The 19878-nt window shown below is 42.2% G+C and overlaps 2 protein-coding genes across 2 annotated transcripts; both read left to right on the top strand.

Moving 5' to 3' along the window:
• Window positions 1-1140: 1140 nt before the first annotated feature.
• Window positions 1141-10252, top strand: MAGOH (mago homolog, exon junction complex subunit). Its single transcript, XM_010951774.3, has 5 exons — window positions 1141-1322; window positions 3777-3835; window positions 4951-5061; window positions 8872-8954; window positions 10013-10252. Exons 1-5 carry the CDS (start codon window positions 1235-1237, stop codon window positions 10110-10112), a joined length of 441 nt encoding a protein of 146 aa, XP_010950076.1. The 5' UTR covers window positions 1141-1234; the 3' UTR covers window positions 10113-10252.
• Window positions 10253-12374: 2122 nt separating this feature from the next.
• On the top strand, window positions 12375-19743 carry CZIB (CXXC motif containing zinc binding protein). Its single transcript, XM_010951775.3, has 8 exons — window positions 12375-12509; window positions 12730-12813; window positions 15648-15704; window positions 16047-16128; window positions 16341-16372; window positions 17680-17757; window positions 18501-18566; window positions 19490-19743. Exons 1-8 carry the CDS (start codon window positions 12504-12506, stop codon window positions 19565-19567), a joined length of 483 nt encoding a protein of 160 aa, XP_010950077.1. The 5' UTR covers window positions 12375-12503; the 3' UTR covers window positions 19568-19743.
• The last annotated feature ends 135 nt before the right edge of the window (window positions 19744-19878 follow it).

Below are 19878 nucleotides of genomic sequence, written 5' to 3' on the forward strand. Positions count from 1 at the left end.
ACCAATGCTTTTTCAGGGAGAAAAGTAGTAATGGCAAGACTGGGAATGAGAATCAGAGACCACTAGCCTGAATACAGAATGGTATAGTTAGAGCTGCCAGGCCACAAGAATACCATCTCAGCACCAAGAACCAATTCCATTTCCCCTTTGGCTGGAACTTAGATGAGCTAAAGCAGGCTTCTAATAATTAGCAGTTTGGTTGCCCTTGGCCTAATCAAGGAATAAAAATTTTCCACAGCCAGAAGGCCTTCACAGATGTCAATCACTTCAGACTGAAAAAGGCAAGGACCTCTTGGGCAATTCTCAATCTTGACTCAACTGGGGAGCTCTGCAAAAAGAAGTATCAACGCACAGATCCACCATGGGGGATTTTGATTGAATTGGTTTGGGGTGGGGCCCAGGCACGTTTATTTTTTAGGTCCTCCGAGGCGATTCAATTGCACTGCCAGGACTAAGAATCACTGCTGGGTAAGCAGTGCATAGATGACTGAGTGGGAGATCAGATATTCAACTTAACTCCTACTCACAGCACCTCATCTAGAGTGCAGTGAGGTAGAAAGGGGAAGAAATAAAAGGTAGAGATAAAATGGGGGATAAGTGTGGGCGAGTTAGTTGCAGGAAAATGGCAACCTCCACTGTGGAGTCAGGGAAAGCATCAATGACAATGGTTTCTAGAACTGATCCTAAAAGGGCAGAGTTCAGTCAGAGTCAACATTGGACACAAGCACCCTCGTGTGCTGCGCCCTCCCGTTAGGTAGGGTGCTTTAACTTCATTTTACTGTTGAGAAGACCTAGGTCTCAAGACGGTGAAGGGCCCTGTCCAACTCACATAGTCGGGTGTCCTAAATGGAGGTGGAACCTGGAGGGACACAGTACTCAGGGTATTCAGCCCAAGGTCTCCAAGTGCGCCTCCAGACACACCACGAGGCCCACACGCCCTCAGGAGGCTTCCGGCCTCAAGACTAGGAGGACGCATGTCTATCAGCCTCAGCTCCGTTCCCGCCTTGGACTAGCGAGGCGGGGCTGCACCCAAACAGCATCCGGCGGAAGAGACTCCGTTCCCGCCCGGAGGGGCGGAGCCACCTTGTCCCCGTCGCCGGACGGGGCAGAAAGGGATCTGGCCACGACCAGCTGCAGCGTCGTCTGACGTCACTTCCGCGCGCCGCCGTAAACGTCAGTATCGGGCGCGTACGGCGGTGGTGAGGTTTGCTGTTAAAGTTGCCTTTCGCGAGCCATGGAGAGTGACTTCTATCTACGTTACTACGTGGGTCACAAGGGCAAGTTCGGCCACGAATTCCTGGAGTTTGAGTTCCGACCCGACGGTGAGAGAAGCCTCGCGTCCCTGGGGAGGACTAGTCCTGGGGGCGGGCGAGTGAAGGAGGCCGGGAGTCCGGAATGTGCGAGGAACTGCAGGAGGAAGGGACTGGTAGCCGAGAGGCGCTGATTTGGAAGGAACGATCCTGTGTCTGCCCCACTGGTTTTTTCTTTGAGCGTCCAGGGACTCCTGTTTAGTGACGTTTTGACCATAATGCTTTATTTAACAAACATTACTTGAACGCTTGCCTTGTGGCAGGCACAATCTAGGGTACAGGACTGAACGATAGGCAAGCTTCCTCTCTCGTGGAACTTGTATTCGAGTTCTGGGAGAGAGATCGTAAACAAAAAAGAAGATTCGAGATAATGAGGAATGGTCACAAAATAAAACAAAATGATAAATAAAATAAAACAAAACATAATAATGCTGGTGGGCTGCTTTTAGAAAGGGTGGCTATTGGAGAACTCTGGAAAGGAGATGTTTGAACTGAACTCTGATAAGGAGCCAGCCTTGTTACGATCGGGAAGAAGAGTATTGTAGATAGAGGGAGTAACAAGTGACAAGGCTGTAGAGCAGGAATGAGCTAGGCGCATTTCAGGTGGCCAGTGTAGCTTAAGAGTAGTGAACTCCGAGGAGAATAGTAGGAGATGATGTCGGTTAAGTAGGCAGGGGTTACACCACGTAGGTCTTCATAGGCCATGGTAGCGTTTGGATTTTATTCTAAGTGCAGCAGGAAACAGTTGGGAAATTTTAAGCCGAGAAGAGTTGTAACCTGTTCTTGAAAAAGTATTTTAATTATTAGGCGCAGAATGGGCAAGGATGGAAACAGGGCTACTTATTAGGAGACAGTTAACAACTGTCAAGACAAAAGGGATGTTGATTGTGACTAGAGTGTTAGTAGAGAGAAGGATTTAGAATACTGTTGGAGGCAGAACCAATAGGACTTTGTTGGTTGATAGGATCTGGGGAGGGGCCAGTATGGTGAAGGAAAGGGAATCAAAGATGGCAGAAAACCTCCACTAAATGCGGGCACAAAGATGAATCTGACAAGCCCCCGTTGTAAAGGAGATAGAGCTGTTGACAGTGACAAAACAGTGTATTAGGTGCTGTAAGAAAGAAATAGAAAGGACTCTAGGAGCAGAAAGAAGGCACTTAGCCTGAGGGTCAGAAAAGGCCTCCTGCATAAAATGACATGGGGAAGGGTGTGTGTGTGTGTGTGTGAGTGAGTCTTTAGTAATGTGTAGAAGTTGGTTAGGCAGATGAAAGTCAAGAAGGCATTTTGAACAGCATTAACAATAAAGAGGCTGAAAACCAAAAAGTGCATGGGATGTTTCAGGCAGAGACAAGTACATTTGACCCTTAAACAATATAGATTTGAACTGTGTGGGTCCACTTATATATGAGTTTTTTCTAACAATAAGCACTATAGTACTGCGTGATCCACAGTTGGTTGAATCCTAGACTGCAGAACTGTAGATGCAGGAGGAACTGCAGATTCAGAGGGCTGACTCTGTTACACCCGGATTTTTGACTGCAGAGTAGGCTCCCCTAATTCCCATGTTGTTTAAGGGTCAACTGTAGTTTGATTAACTCCAGCTATGTGAGAGAGGACTATTGTAAGAGTGAGCCTAGAAAGGAGCTTAGCTTAGCAGTAAGCCATGTTGAGGAAGTTGGATTTTATCAAGAAGGCAGTGGGAAGCCATTGTCTGTGTCAAAATACTAGAGTAATCTAATCAGATCCATTTGTTACTACATCGCTTTGTCTACTGTATGGAGAATGAACTGAAAGGAGAGAGATGTGGCAGAGAGGCAGAGTAGTGAGGCATCAGTTGATTTGGCTCTTTTTAGTGTGTCTTATATTCTACAGGGAAAAAAAATATCTCTTCCCTTTTATCTTCTCTTTTGTATCCACCATATATACCCAGATTAGCCTGTGGAATGCCAATATGCACAAAGGGCCTTGTATACCAGATGTGCTTTATAACAAAACCACAACTTTTCCATCACAGGAATAGATCAGAGTTTTGCACAGTCACATGATAATATATGTAAACAGCATTTTACAGTTTTCAGAAATGCTTTCATAACTCATTTGAGCCTCTGGAGGCCATGTGTGTGTTAAGTTACCAATTACTAGTCCTGTTTTCAGCTGAGGACATTAACCTGCAGAGATATGATTTGCTGGTGACAAGAGTCTGTTGTTTTATCACACCTGAGCTGCCTTTTGAAGGCACTCTAATTCAGTGTCAGCTGTATTTTTTTATTGGAAGTCTATTTAATAAGCTAAAGTGAAAAACTGAGAAGACTAATATTGTTGGAATACCAAAGGTGTAAATAGTAAATCTGTTAGATAGTTTGAAGGGAAAGTTAGGATACATTTTAAGCAACAGTTGATAGTCTTGCTAATGATGCTTTATTCATGTTTTTATTATACACTGAACTTGTTTTTTGCCTCTCACAGGGAAATTGAGATATGCCAACAACAGCAATTATAAAAATGATGTCATGATCAGAAAAGAGGTAATGAGCCTTCTGAGAGCCTTTCATTTACTACCATTTAGCCTTTTGTCTTGTTTTTGTTCTTTCTGGGAGTAGTATTGAAAGATAAAGACTAGAGAAGTATAGACATGTTGGTAGACAGCTTCTAAGGTTTTTGTCAGATCTTTTTTTTTAGTTTCTACGTTCTTTCACAATGCTGAATCAGTTACTGGTAATCATTTGAAGTCTTGCAGATTTGGGGTTGAACCCTGAATATGCTGCTTACTAACCATGTGACCTTGGACAAATTTCCTGGTTGAACTTGATAAGTCTCAGTTTCTTCATCTGAACCACCCTCACCCCTCAAAAGTTTGCTGTATTCCCTGGAACCCAGCACTCAATAGAGGTCTTTTAATTTTTATTTGAATGGGGGAAAGCGAGCGTGAAAAAGCAGTTAGCATCATTGAATGCATGTCAGATGCTAGGCATGGCATCTGTGGTCTTATTTAACCTTTATTGTAAGCCTTTGTGAATATTATATACCCTTTACAGACAAGACAGTGAAGGCCCAGATATTAATTATGGAGCTTGTTCATAGTTATCCCTGCTAGTAAGAGAGCCTGCCTCTGTCAAGCCCATGTACTCCATTTTGGCATGATTTCTACCACACCATTAAGGCTTTTTCCTTTTAACCGCTTTGTCACATTTGAAAATGTCTCAACAGCCAGTATATTTTCGTGCTATTTAATTAGCAGTCAGTTTTATGCTTACCCACACATGTCAGCATACTTGCTTTTTTTTTTTAAACAGTGGACTAGTATGTAAAGTATATTGTAAAAGAAATGTCTACTCTTCAGAAGCATGTCATTTAGTTAAGTATAACCAGGGTTTCTCACAGATTTTTGTTTGGGGCTCAGGGATGAGTTGGGTAGGTGGGCAAGGAGTAGGTCCACATGAACAGTATGTGTGGGACTGCGGTGCTGTCACTGGGCACTTCTGACCCTGCCCTCTTGGCATGCTGAGGTCAAGCCAGAATATCTTCCCACTTGCAAAGCTGCCAAAAACGTGTTCAGGAGTAGTCTTCTTTATCTTTCATTACTGAGTCAGGATGCTTCTTAGGGATACAACTTAAATTCTGCTTTATAACTTGCTTTCAGGCTTATGTACATAAAAGCGTGATGGAGGAACTGAAGAGAATAATTGATGACAGTGAAATTACCAAAGAGGATGATGCTCTGTGGCCTCCTCCTGACCGAGTGGGCCGGCAGGTGAGTGTTTTGGCAACTACCCACAGTGCAGAAATCTTACAAATAAGGTTTACTGCTCTGCATATGACATTGAATACACACAGGTATGTGTGTGTGTGTTGTGGAGCCCCGCACAGAGCAGATTGCCAGTACCTTGGTCTAAGGAAGCAGTAATCCCACGGGGAGGATCAGGGAGAGCAAGTGGTGCTGCTGACCACCTAGAGCCCAGCTCTGAATTTTTTCTTATGACCCCTTCCCAGCTTTTCAGAGTTTTTGCTGCCCACGTCACTTGCTAAGTAACTACTATGGACAAAGTAGAGTGAGGATACAAAGATAAATAAAACATAGTTATTTTAACAATCTAATGGGAAATCATGCAAGCAACTGAGTACATGTGTTTAAATTTGTGGCTTACATGTTTGTTCTGAAGACCATTATGGTGATTAAAAAATAAAAGCCAGTCATGTTTGACTGAATTCACAGGGAAGAGTCTTCTCACCACTTCAGTGCTACCTTTATAATCTAGACTTCTGATTGATTTCATTGTTTCTCGTCTTGTCCCTTACAGCCCATTTTTCCATCCTGAAGCCAGAGTAACCTTTAAAATTTAAATTTGCTTATATATTCCACTGATTTTAAACTCTCCAGTGGCTTCCCACCGCATTTAAAATAAAATCCAAACTCCCACCTTATCTTATCATTCTCATGATCTCTCACGGTTCAAACCTCACTGGCCTTACTTCTGTTCCTCCTAGGTTGTTCTTCATTTAGGACCTTTGCATTTGCTACATGCTGCCTGGGATATTCTGTCCAAGCCTGTCTTTTATTGAGGTTTTCAGATGTCACTTCCTCAGTGATGTCTTGACTGTCTATCTGATCTAAAATGCCTTCCCCATCATTTTTTTTAAAAATAAGATCTGATTCTTATCGTCATAGCATTTATCATTGTCTGAAATTTTGTTTGGTTTTCTTTATGTATCCCTCTTCCTCCGCCACTACAACAGACATACATATACACATAAAAACTTCAAAACGAGGATTTTATATTTTTTTTTGCTGCTGTATCTGTAGCGACTAAGATAGTGCCAGTGTATAGTAAAAGCTCAGTGATAAATTCATGTGAGAACTCATGTAAGTTTATTCTAATCAACTCAAAATGATGGACCAGCTCTTGAGGAAGAGTGAAAAAAATCCCATCCTCAGTACTTACTCGAGTTAATTTTTAAATATATGTCCATGAGATCTTAGTAATACCTCTTAGTGATACTGTGTGTGTGTGTGTATGGCTTTAGAATTGATAAACGTTTCAGGTCCATTAAGTCATTTAACATTTACAATAGTCCTTTGAAGACTCCTGTGCACTAAAAAGTCCTGTGCATACTCCTGTGCACTAGCAACAACCTATTGGATAATGTAATTAAAAATAAAATCCCATTCATATTAGCAACAAAAGCTATAAAGAACTTGGAAATAAATTTAACAAGATGTACAAAATTTACAGGAAGGGGCTTTATAGAAGGACATAGAAATATCTGTCATTTTTATAGATGGGAAAACTCAGTATTATTATTGATTTTCACCAAGGTAATTTATAAATTCATTCCAATTGAAATCAAAATCACAACAGGATTTTTCGTAGAACCTAGGAACATGGGATTAAATTCATGGAAGATCAAAGGAGCAAGAGTAGCCAAGATAATTTTGAAGATTTCTTATAAAGCTATAGTCATTTATATAGTGATAGTGCCTCAGGAATTGACCACTAAACCATTGGAACAGAATAGAGAGCCCAGAAACATCAACCTATGAAAATATGTGAACTTGGAACAGTATATGACAGATGGGGACTTTCAAATTAGTAGGAAACGGATGGACTGTTTAACAAATTATACCAAGATGATTGGCAATATATTTATGAAGTATTTTTAGTTAGATCATTTATAGAAATAAAGCAAGACTTTAAAATATAGAAGAAAATATTGACTAGAAGAAAATACTATCTTTTATTTCTGGATAGAGAAGTTTTTTAAGCTCCTTAAGGGAAAAGATTGGTAAATTTGACTTCTTTAAATTTAAAACTTCTTTTTACCTAAAGACATTCAAAGATAAATTTGAAAAATAAGCCACAGCCTAGAGGAAGACATTTGAAAACATGTAACTGGCAAAGGGTTTCTTCAGAATGTATAAAGAACTATAAATTAATAATGAAAATATAAGCCAGTGGCAGAATATGTAAAGGGTAGGAATAGACAATTTATAGAACTGGAAAAACAAGTGGCTAATAAATTTATGAAAATATTTAGTTTCATTTGAAATGTGAAAATTAGGATAACAGTGAAATACCATTTCAGCTCCATTAGAATAGCAAAAAAAGGCACCAAGTTTTTAAAAGGATATGAGAAAGAAAAGGGGGATTCACATATACTGGTGGGAATAATATTGGTACAGCCATTTTAGGGAACAATTTGGTAGTATCTAACAGAGTTGAAAATACTTTTATCCTACTTGTAGGAATTTCCTAGAGAGATTTTCACATACGTACAGGGGATGCATGGAAGACTGTTCTTGCTGTGTTGTTTATAGAAACAAAAGTTGGCAACTTAAGTCTACTTTCAATAGGGGAATGAATGGAATGTTCTAAAGCATTTAAAACTAATCAACTTGATCTATTTACAAAAAAATTTTGTTGAAAACAAACAAAAAAATAAATGAACAAACCAAAGAAAACATAGATACAGAGAACAGAGCAGTGGTTACCAGAGGGGAGGGGCTGGGAGAGGATGTGGGGGAGGTGCAAAATGGGTAAAGGGGATCAACTGTATGGTGACAGATGGAAACTGAATTTTTGGTGGTGAGCATGCTATATTATATACAGAAGTAGAAATATAATACTGTACAGATGAAACTTACATAACGTTATAAACCAACGTTAACTCAATAGAAACAAGTTTTAAAAAATCTTTGTTGAATGGAAAAAGCAAAAAGATATAGTATGATTATGTAAAATCTTAAAAACATACTACCAAAACCATGAGTGGAAAGAATACACCTCAACTTCTGGGGATGCAGGAAGGAGAGTGGAACAGGAGCTGGGCGTAAACTCTATCAATAATATTTTATTTCTTTTAAAGAAAAATCTGACACAGGTATGACTAGATATTAACATTTTCAAATCTGAGCGTTGAGAACATTGGTCTTAAGAATTTTCTCTATTTTCTGTTTGAATTCTTTTCATACTGAAAAACTGAAAAACAAAGAATGGGGAGGGAAAAAAGAAAAGAAGTAGGGCTCAGAAGTCCCAGAAAGGCAGAGATCTTTGTTTTTGCTGATCTGTCCCATAGCACCCCTTCTTCCCCACCCAACTGATTGATCAGTTGAAGATTTATAGTACTTGTTTCACTCTAGAAATGGAGGCCTAAGGGCATACAGCTAGTAAGTGACAAAGCTGGGATCAAACCCAGGATCTAGAATTTTTTTCCTTGTCCCATGTTGTCCAAAAAGTTAGATTCTTATTATTTGTAAAACATTTAGACACGTTACTCCACATTGTTAACAATGAAAGCTCGTATACAGAACATGATGTAAATTCTTCCAAGGGTGGAGCCTCACAGACATAACTTCATCTAAGAGTGTAAGCTACTCAAGGGCTAACCCAGTATTTAATTTATCTCTTTGTTTTAGTCCCCAGCATGATTTAGTGCTAAGATTGAACTGGTCGTGTTCATGTGGCCATCTGTATTAGAGTTTGTGTGATTTGACAGATGATGAACCCTTCTTCTGTGTGATTGATGAAAAAATCTAATTCAGCTTGTCTTCTTCTAATGTTTCTAGGAGCTTGAAATCGTCATTGGAGATGAACACATTTCTTTCACAACATCAAAAATTGGTTCCCTTATTGATGTCAATCAATCCAAGTAGGTACACGATCCTTATAACCAGATGTGTCTGTTTTAGAGCAGATTGATATGAAACCTTTAACCAAATTGGGACCATTGTGGTAACATCTGGTATAAGTGCAACAGAAGGGGCCAGCTTTGTCCCCTCCATATTATTTTCAACGGCTTGTTCCTATTGCTTTTGGTATAGTATTCAAACATTGCTAATCAGAACTTCTCAGTGTTTTCAAAGATTTAATTCTGTAAATACCTTTATGCATAGGAGCAGCCAAAGTGGGTAAGAATCTAGCCAGAACAGAAAATGAAATACACCAAAACAAGTGAAAGTCTGACTTTGGTGAAACTTTAAATGACTTAGAATATCAGTTTAAAAGTCATTTTGTTAATAGGATAAATTATAAAGTTGAGACATGAACCTATATGCCACAAAGAGTCTTTAGAATTTGGCAACCTCTTTGGCACTTGTGCATTGAGGATTTAGGATTAGATACAGGTCACTTTTAGTACCTTTTGGGCATGATTGTCTTCCTTTGGACAGTCTACTTGTTCTTAGCCAGTTATGCCATAATAATCTTCGGCCTCTGGGTCCAACTTAGTACTACATCTTAAAAAAGAAGTTTTCCTAATTCTGAAAGTAATGCATGCTCATAGTAGAAAATACAGGAAATGTAGAAAAGTAGAAAGGGGAAAATCACCCATAAACTGCAATTAGATAACCATTAATCTTTATTTCTTGTCTTTTTTCTGTGCTTTAAAAAAAATGTAGTCTTTTAAAAGCACAAAAAAAAATGTAATTGAGATCAACAGTCTATTATTTTAATCATGATTTTTTTCCACTTAAAATGATATGAGCATTTCCTCATTAAAAAAAAACCTTAACATTTCAAATGACCTCATAATATTCCATTTTAATATATAGCATATAGCCTTTTTCTTCTTTTTGGACACTTGATTGTTTTGAAAGATTTAATTCTGTAAATACCTTTATGAGGAATATTGGTATGTAAATAATCTGGGTTATTAAATGGTATTTTTTTCCTCAGCTTTTAAAATATTTTTTTCCTCTTACATTTTAGGGATCCAGAAGGCTTACGAGTATTTTATTATCTTGTCCAGGACCTGAAGTGTTTGGTCTTCAGTCTTATTGGATTACACTTCAAGATTAAGCCAATCTAAATTGAATATTGGTGTGTGGACACAAGGGGGGGTGGGAGTAGCTGCTTTTAATTACCATTATGAGGACATTTTTGTGTATATCAGGGCAATTTTTTAATGAACTATAAGTGAATATCTTTAATAAAAACATAACAAAAGCAGTTTTTATTGTATTTAAAGACCTGAACATGTACTCTTTTCAATTACTTTTTAACACTAACATCCTATGTGAGGTATTGCCAAAAATTGAATCAACTCCGTACACATAACCAGTTTATAGGAAATAAGAAAATAGAGAAACATGCTAAAAAATACAGTGGAAATTCAATCAGTATCCAGAGGAAACTCCAGAACAACGAATCTGATTTCTTCAATAAATAAGCTGCAAACATAAAATAAATGGAGGTGGAGTGGAAACCTGTACATTAAAGTAGATTTGAGAGACATAATCAGTACAATGTTTGGACCCTATTTGGATCATGATTTAGGAAATGTAAAATGACATCATTAAGGAAATTTGAACACTGGATGTTTGGTATTAATGAAGTATTGTTAATTTTTTAGATGTGAAATGGTATTGTGGTTAGTGTCTTTCTTTTTCATCCAGTTTTATAGAGATATAATTGAGGTTGGGTTTTTTAATCACCTTTATAGCTACATCTGTAGCTACTTCTGTATGGGGGAAAATACTTTGGTTTATTACACTGTAAGCAATAAAACGCCTGGTCTCATAAAATTTTTCCAATAACTCATTTTAAAATCAGCTTGCCAACAGCCATTAAGAAGTGAGACATAGTTTGTACAGAGTGGGAATTTGTTCAGCAGGTGGATCTGTAGGAACTTTTTCTTGTTGCTAAATTGCATGGCTTCCTTAGTGAGGCAGATTGCTGAACACATTGTGGGTGCAGAAATGAACTGGATCTTGATAAGTCTCATTTGACTGAGGGGAAGTGATCAAGCTAAGCTCACATCCTGCAAGACCAACTTGGGACAGGTCCTAAATCATGACTCCTAGGCCAGTGCTCTACTTTGCCTCCCTCAAAGATTATAGGGCAGTAAGTTAGGTGTGCCAACTAAAAATTGGCACTTGCCATCTACCTCTGGATAAAATCATGAGCCGCTGCAGCCGCTGACCTTCACTCCCTAAAAGTTCAGGGTGGAGATCAGGAATGAGGCACTCTGCTCTGGGAAAACTGGCAGAATAGGCCTTCAGATAGATATTTTCAAAAATTTTATGAGCCCAAATTCTTACGTCTCCTCAAATCTAGAAAAGCACTAAAATCATTAATGGCGACACCTGTTCCTCATGACTAGCAGCAAGGCTCTGCCTAAGTGTGTGCTGCTTGACTGTATGTAACCACTGTCCACTAAAATCATATATGATACTGAGCTCCCCCTGCCTCTTCGGAGCAGTTACTCAGAGCTATCTGAAATGCTGTCTCCCGGGCTGTTGTCCTTATTTTACCCCAAATAAAACTTAACTCACAACTCTCAGTTGTGTGATTTCATTTTGGTCAAAAGGTGCAAATCTGGGACCTGAGATGTCAAGGTTCCTGACTCCAGTGTCCCCTCTGCTACAGAAAGGTACTTGGGGGGCAACGAAGTAAGTTTGTGGTAAATTAGACATCCTAAGGAGTCACTCCAAATTTCACAGAAAGTAGATCTCACCAGGCTATAAAAGACTCAAATACGCTGTTCCTTGTAACATGCTCACAGCTTCTGTATGCTCTCAAATGTGCCCTGGACAAGACCACAGGTAAAACAAGGCTCAGTAAATGTGTAAGAATAAGCCAAGAACCCAGAAAAAAGCCTGCTGAAGGGAAGTGTTCAGTCTTGGGGACCACAGTGAGGACTTGCACACGGGGCGACCGTCTGAAAGGTCTCAGGGAGGAAAGAGTAAGGAGCAGTTTAAAAAAGAAAAAGGTCCCATCTCCCAAATTTGTGAAGCCGACCCTGGGCAAGCTGAACGGACGTGGTCTAAGCCGCAGAGGGCAGGCAGGGATCAACCGCGAGGTTGGGTGAGGGAAGGCAGAGTAGTGAGGGGCCAGGAAAGAACTGAAAGGCAGGAAGAAGCCCTGGCAGAGGTTTCCGGCAGGGACTGTCTTCTTCGCTGAGGTATCCCTCAGACTAGCTTAGTGCTGGCACGAGATCGGTGTTCAGTATCTGGAATTACCGATTGCTGGGGGCAGCCTTCCGCGGGTCTGAGCATCGAGTAATTGCGGACCCCGCGACCTCCACAGGTTCACTTTGCCCAAAACAAAAAGCCAGGTGCGCGGGAGAGGGAACGGCTCGCGGAGACCCCCCACCCCAAACTCCGCCCCGAACCCGCACCGAGGGTGCGCAGGCGGCGCCCGCCGTTTACGACAGGCCGGAAAGCAGCGGCCACAGACAACGCCGCCGGCCCGGGCCACTATGGGGGTAAGGCAGTGGCGAACCGCCTCCAAGGCAGGGGCTGGGAGGTGGCGAGGACCTGGAAGGCAGGCAGGGGCTCGCGCCAGGAGGAAATTAGGGGAGTGGGCTCGCGCTGAGAAGTAGCGGGGAGGCAGAGCTCGAAAGGGGAGGGTAGGGGCGGGGCAGGGGCTAGGCCTGGGGCTGCGCAGGCGCTGTTTGATGCAGTCGCCCTGGCATTCCTCCTCAGAAAATCGCGCTGCAGCTCAAAGCCACGCTGGAGAATGTCACCAACCTCCGGCCGGTGGGCGAGGACTTCCGGTGGTACCTGAGGGTAAGGCTGGAGGGGCGGGGCTCTAGACGTCTAAGCTGTAGACGCTTGGAGGCTCCGGGTGGGGGCGGGCCCGGTGAGGTTTTCCCATCCTGATCTCAGTAGTGAAGGGGAGGTTTCTCTCCTGCAGGACCAGATGTGTTTGATTATTAAATGTTCTCTTTTCTTCTGGGTAGAATTTTATGTTTGCTTTATTAAGCTTGTTGGCTAGTTCTTAACTGGCAGTGTCTTGGGATTCCTTTTGTAATTTTTCCCTCCGTTAAATATTTCATGATATGTAAACACACTATAGGAGAGGCAACTTGAAAGAGATCTTGTGATTATTTAGTAAAAATAATTTCACCTTCTTTTTTACTTGTTGATTAGGTTTTATTATTGTGAGGTGGTTTAATTGTGTACATGGCTCCACCCTTACTTCCCCATCCAGTATTGGAAATCTGTGTCCATTGAAGAAAATACACAACCTTCAAGTTGAGAATTGTTTTATTCGGTGGACTTTCTGAGGATTTCAAGCCAGGGAGGCAGCTTCTCAAATAGCTCTGAGGGACTACTCCCACGAGGTAAAGGAGGAGCCAGGATATGTAGGAGTTTTGCAACAAAGACCAGATAGTTGGAACATCAAAGGTTTACTGTTACTTAAGGAAAAACAGATATCTCAAGATAATGAATTTAGTGCTTTTCTATGTATAGGAAGATGCAAGAGTCTGGGCTTATTGGTTTTTTTCTTTTTCTTTTGTTATATTTATTTTTATTGAAGTATAGTCAGTTTACAATGTGTTAATTTCTGGTATACAGCACAGTGATTCAGTTATACATACACATATTCTTTTTTATGTTCTTTTTCATTAGAGGCTATTACAAGATATAAATATAGTTCCCTGTGCGGTACAGTAGAAACTTATTGTTTGCTTATTTTATATATAGTAGTTAGTATCTGCAAATCCCAAACTCACAATTTATCCCTCCACCCCTCCACTTACCCTCTGGTAACCATAAGTTTGTTTTCTATTTCTGTAAGTCTTTTTCTATTTTGTAAGTTCATTTGTGTCATTTTTTTTAGATTCCACATATAAGTGATATGGTATTTTTCTTTCTCTTTCTGGCTTACTTCACTTAGTATGACAGTCTCCATGTCCATCCATGTTGCTGTAAATGGCATTATTTTATTCTTTTTTATGGCTGAGTAGTACTCCATTTATCCAGTCGTCTGTTGATGGACAGTTAGGTTGCTTCCATGTATTGACTATTGTAAATCGTGCTGCTATGAACATTACGGTGCATGTGTCTTTTTGAATTAGCGTTTCCTCTGGATGTATGCCCCGGAGTGGGATTGCTGGATCATAGAGTAAGGCTATTTTAGTTTTTTAAGGAATCTCCATACTGTCCTCCATAATGGCTGCACCACACTACATTTTCACCAGCTGTGTAGGAGGGTTCCCTTTTGTCCCCACACTCTCCAGCATTCATCATTTGTGGACTTTTTAGTGATGGCCATTCTGACTGGTGCGAGGTGATACCTCATTGAAGTTTTTGATTTGCGTTTCTCTTGTAATTAGTGTTATTGAGCATTTTTTCATATGCCTATTGACCATTTGTAAGTCTTCATCAGAGAAACGCTTGTTTAGGTCTTCTGCCTATTTATTGATCGGGTTGTTGGTTTTTTTGTTGTTGAGTTGTGTGAGCTGTTTGTATATTCTGGAAATTAAGCTTTGTCAGTTGCATCATTTTACAAATATTTTCTTCCATCCCGTAGGTTGTCTTTTTGTTTCATTTATAGTTTTCTTTGCTGTGCAAAAGCTTGTAAGTTTAGTTAGGTCCCATTTGTTTATTTTTGCTTTTATTTCTATTGCCTGGGTAGGTTGCCCTAGGAGAACATTGCTAAGATTTATGTCAGAATGTTTTGCCTATGTTTTCTTCTAGGAGGTTTATAGTGACTTGTCTTATGTGGGCTCACTGAAATCATTCCTTTGATATGCACCTTAGCTATCTAGAGCCAGTGTCTTGTTCTTTCCCATCCTGATTCCACCCACGGTTGAGGGCGGCTGCAGTGCCTGAGGGCTTGGCACCAGACAGCCTATTTGTCTCCATCCTCAGTTCCCTTGGGCTCACTGCTGGGGCGGTGGTAGTGGCTGTTGGCTTGATGGCTGCAGCAGCCTTTGTTTGCTGATATGGCAGGCAGTGTTTTTCTTTCACATCTGGTATGCTGGTGGCATGGTCTACAGAGGTCCTCATTGTAACAGAGCAGTTTGAGGCCCTTCACTCTCCCAGATCCCAGAGCTTCTCTGTTTTCCTTTTAGTCTAAATCCCAGCATTCAGTACCTGACAAAAGCCTTATCTTTTTTAGGAAGCCTTCTGCCCACCTTTATTGCCAAATATTTTGAAGCCCGAGTGCCTGGGCTTTTTTGAGGAATTGATATTATTTGGCTTAAAAAAGCCCAGTCTAGAGAAGAAGACAAAGAAATAGAGTAGCAACAGAGTGATAAATACTTTCACAGCAAACCTACAGGGCCTGTGAGAACAGAGAGGAAGCTCCTAACCCAACAGGGATGGGGGGCTTTGAGGCCATTTCTGTACTGCATGAGCATTGAACCCCTAGCCAGACTGGGCACTTCTTACAGGAGGGCGAGCACGCCAATGTAAGAAACATTTTGACCTGTTCTTTGCCCAAAGATAAGTCTGGTTATGTCCTTAGTGGATGTAAGAGCTGGTTGTAAGGATGAGGTAAGAGCTGGTTGACAAGGTTATAAGCTTGCCCACCTCACACTGTTCTTACCCTTCCCTCGGCATCTGCCCAACTGAGCCAACTACTTTACTAATACTGCTTTTCCTCCCCTAAGATGAAATGTGGCAACTGTGGCGAGATTTCTGAGAAGTGGCAATATATTCGGCTGATGGTAATTGCTCTCCCCACCACTATACCCACACCCAAACACACACATGCTTCTGGGGAGGGATTTGTGGCCCTAACCTCTCTGATCTCTGCCCCTTGCTTTTTGTGGTTTGGGAGGGCAAGCATTGGTGTGTTCAACACTGGGAAGTGAGGCAGAATTCACAATCAAGGGGATGTCCTTTCCTCAGCCTCAAGAAGCCTCCCTAGGATTCTTATCCTAGCAAGTTGCTCACCCCTCTCTAGGTCTTGGTCTCTTCAACTGGATAATAGGTGGTAGGATTGGGTCTCCTGAGGATCCTTGTATGTAACTGACATGTGACTAGAGGTCCTGTTTACTCCTTGCCAGGATAGCGTGGCACTGAAGGGAGGCCGTGGCAGCGCCTCTATGATCCAGAAGTGCAAGCTGTGTTCAAGGGAAAACTCCATCGGTAGGTAGGCCATGGATACTGGGCTCTGCCAGGCTGCCCCACAGCTTCCTGGTATCAGAGCAAAAGCAGGCTCATGTTACCTATGGTAGACCCAGACCTGAGGTACTCAAGCTTCTGCGGCAGACTCTTTCTTACCCAGAGCCACACTTGGGCACCTGGATGGGGCCAGGGTATGAACCCAAATCAACTTTGTCTTCTCTTTTACCTTTCAGACATTTTGAGCAGCACCATCAAATCTTACAATGTAAGTTTCCGGCTGCAGTGGCAGGCACGGTGGGATTAGATCGAGGCTGGGATCTAGGAAGCCTGGGTTCTAGAATTATATTTGCACCAGACCGACCTGCCATGGGACTGACTTATATCAAGTACTTTTTCATTCATTCACTCTATCAGTCATTTATTCACCTTACACTGACTGAGTGATTGGGTAGGAAAAGGACTCATAAACAGGCTATAGTAGTGCCTTCTTATAATTGCTGGGCGGTGGGAGCTCGAGGGACTTCTGACCCAACCTGGCCACTCAGGCTCCAACACTGGAAGCACTCACCTTATCTATGTCTTGGGGGACTAGTAAGCCTTCTCTGAAACCATGGGTGGGACAGTGCTTTGAATGGTGCATGCCATCCTTGATATTGTTGATGTTATTAGGTATTTATATGTTACAGCATAATAGATTAGTCCAGAGGTGAGGGAGGGAGTGTATGCTTTGGGTCTGTGTGTTTAAAGAAAGGCAGTTACTTGTATTCATCCATTCCTTATATGGTATTTTTGAAAAATGTCTGATTTATGCCAAATCCTCAGCTTTGTCCTGAAGTTAAAGGGAGAAATCACATAAGGACTTGCCCTCAAGGAAATCATAATCTACTGTAGAGATAGACTAGCAAACAGAAAGCAAACCAGGACCAACAGAGAAGTGCCCCCACCCCAGCCAGGCGCATGGTTGGTATGCAGGAAGCATGACAGAAGGGGAATGAAAGTGTGGGTGCGGTCCTTGGCATCTCTGGGCCCAGGGCTCAGGCAGGTGTGAATTTCCTAGCTGTACCACCCTGCTCAGAGGTGAGCACCCTCCATGAACAAATCCCATTTCAAAGGCTTTAAGTCAGCCCCTGCCTTGACAGCCTGGCAGATGGTTAGCCAAAGGCCACAGCTAAGTGTCCTGGGACCCTTTGGATGATCTTTGTAGCTTAATGTTAAAGTTACATAATGGTAATTTTATCTACCATTCATTGAGCATAGTGTCGGGTCCTTTACACCTAGTTCAGATTCTCACAATAAACCTGTAGGAAACAGAGCTTCCTCAGCTCTGTTTGACGATCTTAGGCCCAGGGAGGAAGAGCGACAGAACTCTGTCTGAGGTCACATCCAGGCATCCCGACCCTAGAGCCCACACTCTATTCTCCAGCATCCATGTCTCGTGGTGAGCAGGTGCCAAGGCAGGTTTCTTCCAGAAGGGGATGAGTTGCTCCTGAGTCCCATTCTGGGCTTGCAGGGGCATTGGGATCACCCTGACGGCCTGGTTGGGCCTACCTCCTCAACACATTTCCTTTCTAGGCTGAAGACAATGAGAAATTCAAGACGATAGTAGAGTTTGAGTGCCGAGGACTTGAACCGGTTGATTTCCAGCCCCAGGTGTGTGTCTTCCTGGGGAACCTGTGTTATTGGGGAGGGCATATACGAAGTGACAGCAGAACTTTGCTTCCTTCATAGACCACAGACTAATAGTTCTCCTTTCTAAGAATAATTATTATTTTTTAAGCATTTAACATATGTTTGGCACCAGGCTCGTTACTTTAAACGTTACCTCACTTATACTCACAGTATGCCTGTGAAGTTAGTTATTCATCCTATTTTTCAGATGAGGAAAGAACTTTAGAGATTTTGCACCTTGCCTAGGGTAACACAGTTAGTAAGTGGGGAGCTGTAATTTGAATCCAATTCTGTCTGTCTGACTGCAGAGCCAGTGCTCCTGCCCTCGTGCCACTTTATTTGTGTAGCGTTTTCACCTCGCAGCTCTGTGAGGTAGGCAGAGGAGACAGTATTGTCAGCCCCATTTCATAAGTAAGAAAACTGAGATCCAGAGTGGGAGGTGACATGCCCAGGGTCATTCAGAAAATCAAGGGTAGTAGAAGGATTTACCCTGCATCTCCTGCCTTCTAGTCCAGGGTTCTAATTTGGAGAAACCACTCTAGCCTCAGGGCAGCTCAGCCTGCCGGGTCCTGGAAGCTCAAGTCATTATTCCAGAACAGCGGCCCACACTGCGTCTCTGTCCCCCATCCCACAGGTGTTGTGAGAAGGACCAGTTCCCTGGCCAGGTCTGGCATGCCAGACCCTCCTTTCCCTCAGATTAACTGCTGCCTTCCTGTCACCTGCAGGCCGGGTTTGCTGCCGAGGGTGTGGAATCGGGGACAGTCTTCAGTGACATTAATCTGCAGGAGAAGGTAGGGGACTTGGGGGCCTTACAGGGATCTATAGGGTACCTGGTGGAAATTGCCTTTTAGGTGAACAAGGCTCTTCAGTGGGAAGCTGACTCTGCACTTCTGTGCCTTTTGTTGGTGGTTTTGGCGTCCAAGATAACCCCAGGTGTAGTGCTGAAGTGCTACGTAGCGTCCCCACGCAGGAAGGCCAGGACTTGCCTTATAGAGAAAATATATATTCGATGAGCATTGTTTAGGCATAAGATACAGTACTGTTGGCCATGAATTTAGTATTAATGAATCAATGCATGTATTAAATAAGGTGTTTTTAAACAGAAACATACATGAAACAAAGTTATGTATTGATCAGTTGAAGAAAGTATGATCAGATGCTCCCAGGAACCTAACCCTATATTTCTCCGGGAGCAGTGTTCACTGATTCAGTGTTTGTGGGGACTTTGTAGAACAAAACTACCGTGAATAACAAGAATCTACTGTACTCCTGGACATGTTACTGCCTTGCAGATAAGGAAAGCTGTGGTCAGGCCTCAAAGGAAGGAAGGATAAAAACATTTGATTTGCATAGCACCTAGGAGTAACCTAACTGGCTTTACTGAGCTCTCATAGGCGCCTGGCACTTTGCTGAGTACTCTTACATGTGTTACTTCATTTGATTCTTTCAATATTCAACATAAAACGTATTGTTGTCCCTTTTTTTTTTTTTTAAATAGAGGACAGACTGAGGCTCAGAGAAATTAGTGACTTGCCCAAAATCAGAAAGCTAGAAGAACAGGAATTTAGGCCTGTGCAGTCTGGCTCTGCCCTGGGTCAGACATGCTCGTGAAGTCTGAGTCAGAGCCTGAGCTGGGCCTTAACAGTCCCAGTTCCCCACTCTCTGTGCTGTCCCAGGCTGCCTCTTGAGGCTAACGTTTTTTTTTCCCCCATAGGACTGGACTGACTATGACGAAAAGGCTCAGGAGTCTGTGGGAATCTACGAAGTCACCCACCAGTTTGTGAAGTGCTGAACCCTCCTCCCATACACTTGCCTCTAGGAACTGAAAAGGGACAATGTGCCCCAAGTAGCAGAGGCTGGTCCCTTCAACCCTTATCCCCTGGCAGCTGTCCAGGCCCTCACAGCCTGCAGGCTGGGCTCTGCCACAGCTTCCCGATCCCTACCAATAAAGCTCCTGTTTGTGCTACACTGGTGCCTGAACAGCCACCCCCTTCACAAGTTAGAATGCATGTTGGAGGTCTCTGACGGCTTCGTGGCACCTTCCCACAATACAGGATCTTAGCCTGATCTAATTTGCAAAGTATGCAGGAGCACAAAGCCCCT

Source organism: Camelus bactrianus, chromosome 13 (genome assembly GCF_048773025.1).
Source record: "Camelus bactrianus isolate YW-2024 breed Bactrian camel chromosome 13, ASM4877302v1, whole genome shotgun sequence".
NCBI classification, from domain to species: Eukaryota; Metazoa; Chordata; class Mammalia; order Artiodactyla; family Camelidae; genus Camelus; species Camelus bactrianus.